General features: G+C 52.0%; 1 protein-coding gene across 1 annotated transcript; it reads right to left on the bottom strand.

The window, feature by feature from the left end:
- Positions 1–2129: 2129 nt before the first annotated feature.
- Positions 2130–3502, bottom strand: LOC127292870 (uncharacterized). The gene is made up of 2 exons (XM_051322385.2): positions 3401–3502; positions 2130–3305 (listed from the first exon to the last, which is right to left on the bottom strand). The coding sequence occupies exon 2, from the start codon at positions 3229–3231 to the stop codon at positions 2497–2499; it is 735 nt and encodes a 244-aa protein (XP_051178345.1). The 5' UTR covers positions 3232–3305; positions 3401–3502; the 3' UTR covers positions 2130–2496.
- Positions 3503–5958: the final 2456 nt, after the last annotated feature.

The following is a 5958-nucleotide window of genomic DNA, read 5'->3' as shown; positions in this document are numbered from 1 at the left end:
TTCCCTCTGTCGACGTTCTCAGCAGGGACATGTCGCCCAATACTTCCCGCTTTTCTGGTTGGCGCCGATGATGGAGTCATGGCTCACCGTCGCCCACGACTCGCACAGACAAAGATCTTCCAGAACCGTCCACTTCGGGCCTCGTGTGCCCGATGCCTTCTTCTTCTTCTTCTTCTTCTTCTTCTTCTTCTTCTTCGTCCTCACGCCGTCCGCGTCTACCTCCACGAGATCATCGTCACCGGCACCCTCGTCGTCCTCTTCCTCGCCGCCCTCTTCGTCCTCCTCGTCGTCCTCCACCCCGTCCTCTTCCTCGTCGTCCTCCACCTCAACCCCGTCGTCCTCCTCAGCACCGGCGCCGTCGTATTCGAGCGGACCCCTGCGGCCGGTGAAAGGGTCGCCGTCCGGACCGGGTCCTGGCTCGCGCTGCTCGTACGCCGGGGAGTAGAGGTTGTTGGGGTTGAAGCCGCCGTGCGGCAGCGCATCCTGGTAGTGCGGCGACAAGTTAGGCGTCACGCACCCGGGAGTGGCGGAGGGGCCGTCGTTGTAGAAGGCGGCTTGCGACGGAGAGATCACTCCCGGAACGTACACCGGCACGGAGGTACTCCATGGGCTCGCGTTGGTGGCGGCGATACACCCGGCCATTACGTGTTGGCGCACCGCCTGAGCCTTCTTCTCCAGCTCCGCCGCCCTCTGTCCTTTCCGCTCCGCCGTCGATAGCTTCCGGCGCAGGCAATCTTGCTGCCATTGATCGTCGGTCCATCCTTCAGGCTTCTTCTTTGCAGCCGGCGCCTTCCGCGGCTTCGCGAACGGCGTTGTCGCCCCTTTCGTCCCATTGCCCGGCGGCTTCTTGGCCGCTTTCTTCGCCATCTTTTTGGGGGCTGTCGGCGGCGCCATGTAGAGAGGGTAGCGGCGGCGGGTGGACGGCGGGAGGGAGAAAGAAATCGGCGGGATAGGAGAAATGAATCGGCGGCGGGATATGTTTTGGGAGGCCTGTGCGCGGGGTATAGGCGCGATTTGGCGGGAGCGGCGGGATTTGGCGGGAGTGTGAGACGAATTTTTCCTGTGCCGCTGACGGGTCGGCCCCGCGTCGGTTCGCCTCGCTTTTCGTTGTGTCCGGCGTCCCCGGAGCGTCCCCCGTGGGACGGGGACGGGCTCGGGGCGCCGGACACCGTATCGGGCCGCGCCGGACAAAAATGGGCTTTGGGGGACGCGGCTGGAACGCTTTTTTTGTCCGGCGCGCCCCAAATCCCTTTGGGGGACGCTTTGGGGGACGCGACTGGAGATGCTCTAAGCAGCCTCCATGGCACAGCCTGATACAAGAAGAAAAATGGTTGCTGAATCTATAGTGTTACAATCTGGCAATACATTTCTTCCTTCCGCTATCTCAAATTCTGATGGTACATAACATCAACGATGCCTTCTAATTGTTGAATATATAAGCGAATGATCGTATAATTTAATCCACCAATATGACTCTCGGATGTTTCCTTAGAGTATACCCTAGGGGATTGGCTTCCCTAGAGGTTTTCCCTTTTCACCTAGGGTATGCAGCCCTAGGGCTATTTGCGATTTCTAGCAGTGAAATAACTAGTAGACAAAGCATGACTATAGAAACAGTAATTAAAATTATCATAAAGACTAACATAATAGATGAATAAATCATATCAAGATGATCACATCTATTCAAAACGGTAAACTATAAACTCTAGCTAGATTTGACAGATAGAAGACATAGAGATGTAGTGGACGTTGGACATCGTCGTGCTGCCAGTAGTCGCGCTAGAGCGCTCCCTAAAAACATGATCGCCTCCCACCCTTACAGGTCTACGAGAGACGGGGTTCTAGAGGCTTACTCTCTCATGCTTCGGTGTACGCTACAAGAAAGGACGTGGAAGATCCGAGCGGCGGAGCTAGATTATGGAGACATGTAATCTCTTGCGGTGTACCAATCAGGGTTCACGTCGGCGTTAATATAGTGCTGGTAGTGGGGCGCAAACAACATCCGAGTCAACATACAGGAAAAGACGAGAGGCGGTGGAGGAGGGGAAGTACACTAGGGCTTCTTCTCTTCTCACACCTTTAGTGGGAGTAGAAAAGCTCACAATGTAAACCACTCAAAATCTCTCCCAACTAAGAATTAGGTCATACCTGTTGAAAAATCCCTTTGCTATAATTAAATACATTTCATCTTCCCATCGGATTCAAGTAGGCATGACATTTCAATCGCTTTTACTACGAACTATGATTTTCCTTTTTCTATGATTCAAATGAGCTCTTATTATTACAAGATACATCTTCAAATTTGTTTTTTTTTTGGCATCCTAATTTGAACGTCAATTTTACCAAAACTTTCCACAAATGTAAGAACATGTGTAAGATTATTTTTGAACATCATGTTACTACCATTAAAAAAAACCGTAAATCCTCTCTCGTTTTCAAGAGCATACCTAATATTGCTCCTGAGCCCTAAAAACTGTTTTATTCACAAGCTCAAGCTTAAGAAGCCGGTATCTCCACAGGTAGGTTTATGTGCCACGCCGAGCTCTCCCGGTGGTCGCCCTCGACGACGCGGTCGCCGAAGATGTGCACCGTCCTCGGGTTCGGCCCTCGCGAGATGACGCAGGTGTAGTCCTCCGACGACGGCTCCATCTCTGTCTCCTCTTGCGCCGACGTGGCCTCTTCCTGTTCCGTACGGCTGCCGGCGCGCAGCGGCAGCCAGGAGCTCTTGTTCTTGACCCCGAACTCCACGCGACGGTCGAGGGAGCGGGACCTTACAAGAGCCGGCGCCTGCGCCTTGACGCGCCCCGCGAGGATGCTCCTCCTCCGCTCCTGGCCATCGTGGGCGCAGTCGAGCGCGTCGGCGAGCCCGTGCGTGCCCGCGCAGCCGTGGCACCAGGGCCGGCGCTTGCTGCTGCTACTACCGCTGCCGCCGCCACGATCGGCGCCGGCCACCCCGAAGGCCGCCGACGCGACGAGCACGGAGGTTGGGCTCATTGAGTAGGCCATCGCGTCGGAGTGCCGCATGGGGCTCCCGGCGCCGGCCGTGGCGCAGCTGCCGGCCGGGAGGGACGCCGAATGCAGCAGCCTCGGCGACGCGAACGACGGCGCATGAGCCTTGTAGCCGGTGTCCAGGCACGGAGCCGTCGACGGGTTGCCGGCGTGCTGCGCGCCGCTCATCGATCTGGACCTCCTCCTCAGGATCATCTCCTGGACCTTGGACCTCAGAAACATCTCGAGAATAGACGCAGGGTATTGCTCGGCAGGCACACAGACGCAACAATTCAGTTCCCAAACTCCTGATGATGCTTGTGATCGAGAAGAACCACGGATCAGCTCGCAGAAGAGAGCAAAGAAACAGGGGGGGGGGGGGGGGGGGGGGGTTTTGCTGCTCAGTTAGTACCTAAGGTTTGCTCTCTTGAGTGCCAGGGCACACCACTAGGCACAAACCGCCGGGCGAGAGGAAGACCAGAGAGGAAGAGAGGGGTGTGGGATCGGGCAACGGCCAACGGGTCGTGATCTTAAAGAAGGGCTCTCAGCTCTCAGCTGCTTCTCTCTCACACTCGAGTGATGTCATTGTGTGTGCTCGCTTCCAAAACCGCGGGTCCTTATCTTTAGTTTACTTATCAAATTTTCTTTTGTTAATTTTCCAGTCGTTTTCGGTTTTCACAAGTTTTGTAATTTGGGCGCGTGTGTGTGACGACGAACCGTACCAGTTCAGCGCTATGCACACAGCGACAGATTCCATCGGCCCAGCGCAAGGGTGCTGAATGGCAGGTAGATTTGCTGTCGACCTTTGGGAGGTGCACCGGCGTCCGGCCAATTCGCCGGTGCCCGGTCGCCTAGATTCAATGATTGACCATCATCCACTGCTACTATAAACTAGATTCAACATCCGAAAATTGAAATAAGTGTTCAGATGATTGGTCCATTTTATCTCATTGTTCTCATGTGTGTGAGAAATGCGAGCAGAAATCGCAGCCTTCTAGGGTCGTTAGCATAAAACAACCACTTTTCAGACAAAATACATATCTTGCTGCTGTTTTTCGCTTCACGGAAAGAAATCTTTCAGATTTTACTATAAAACACCAAACTCGCTCTAAACATGAATTGACAAAGATCCTGACAGTTTGGCCTCACCTGTAAGCCTGGCGTGGCAGTAATTTCCTACGGTGGACAGGATCCCAAATGCCAGCACAATGAAAAAACCTAAAAATATCAAAAAGTCAATATCTCTTATCCGCATTCGTCCTCGCCTACCACATGGCCGAGGGTGGCTGCCCCTCTGGCACACCGACCAATCCCGCCTCCTTCCAGCGCCATCGGGCATCCCTGCTAGCAGCCAGCCCCTCCACACCGGCTAGACCACCGTCGACGCCCGACCCGTATCCCCGTGCTCCTGGCTTGGACGACCTAGGAGCCCTGACCATGTCCAAAAGACGTCACCGTCGTTGGAGAAGGCGACGACGTGCTCAACGCCGACGTTGGAGTAGAAGACATCAAGGTCCCTCGCCGCCCATCTCCTCTGCTCGCCGGAGCCATGAGCTCGGGTGGTTGGGCCCGGACTATCAGAACTAATTCACGTTTAGAGCGAGTTTTGTGTTTTATGAGAAAAACCTAGGTAAAATGTGATAAATTTCTGTCTAAGGGACATGAATTTTGTATACAAATAAAAAAAATACTTAAAAGTGGTGGCTTTATGCTAACAACTCGTTGTAGGTGAATTGTCTATGTTTGAACCAGACCACTGCTATAAAAACACATAAGGCCAGAAGAAGAAAGATGAAATAAATCCTCAGACAGACAGCGACGACGAAGCGCGTTGCAATTGTATCGTCTTGCCGTCAGACCGTTTCCTTTCCGTTCCTTGGCCGGTTTGGATTTGTTTGCTTCTCTTCCTCCTCTCTATGTCTTTTTTTCCATTCTCCACCGTCGGCACCCGGCACACCATGCGTGCCGCGGCAGCCTTTCCAAGTGCTCACCTCCCGCCACGTCGGAAAACGACGGCAATTGGCGCCATAATGTGGCGTCTGACCCATCTGATTTTGGGGGCTAATGATGATGTACAGAGAGAGAGTCTGTGTACGTGGGTCAGTGGTATTTTATGAAGCGTGTGGGTCACATTTTAGTCGCAAGAGATAAGACATTAACCGGGCGCACCTAATCAACCCAGTTTAAACTAATCTACGGCGTTGAAATTGTCGTTATACGGACAAAACTAGCAGAGTCATGTCATTTCACCTTTGGATAACTCTGCGTAGCTTTGCTGCTTCTCCCACCTTTGATGATGGCATTCTAGGCGTCGGAGTGTTTGAGGAATCGCGGCTCCTCGCTGTTTTTTTGTTTTCTTTAGGGGGTGTTTCTGATTTCAAAGGGATTTCATCATATTTTAGAGAACTGGATTAGGAAAAATCTGAAGTAGCTAGGTTGTTTGATTCGTACTAGTGAAACCACAAGAATTGTTTCTATGAATTCCACGCTGCACTGTATGTTCTATAAGAAACTTTCCATCTAAAATAACCTCGTGGTAAAAATCCGATGTTATTCATGTGGTGCGCCCAAACAAACTTCGCTGAAAGCAATGTCACGTAGAACTCAAATGTATGTAAATTATGACTTACTGTTTTACTATCCTTGCTTGTGTCTTGGAATCATGAATCAAACGGTCTCTTGAACTATTTTTGCCCTTTCCATGGCTAGGGCCAGGCTTTCCTTAAAGAAAAAAAAATCATATAGGTACTAGCACACTAGCACACAGGGCGAATTATTATCCCATAGAGATGCGGGGAAGCCACCAACTCAAGCTAACCACCTGACTATCTAGTCATTCTCCCTAGGGATAGGTTTTCAAGTGGGCCGTAGATCCCATAACTTTTCACACTATAACCCTTTAAATTTATAGTTAGTATATATTTACGTAATGGCCTCGATACGCAGTGAGACTAACCCAGTGGTTCATGC

This window comes from Lolium perenne, chromosome 4 (assembly GCF_019359855.2).
Source record: "Lolium perenne isolate Kyuss_39 chromosome 4, Kyuss_2.0, whole genome shotgun sequence".
Taxonomy (NCBI): Eukaryota; Viridiplantae; Streptophyta; class Magnoliopsida; order Poales; family Poaceae; genus Lolium; species Lolium perenne.
This window is presented reverse-complemented; position numbering and strand designations above follow the sequence as displayed.

Coding starts and splice junctions, on each gene's coding strand:
- LOC127292870 (XM_051322385.2), bottom strand. CDS start 3,231: ATGTTTCTGAGGTCCAAGGTCCAGGAGATGATCCTGAGGAGGAGGTCC.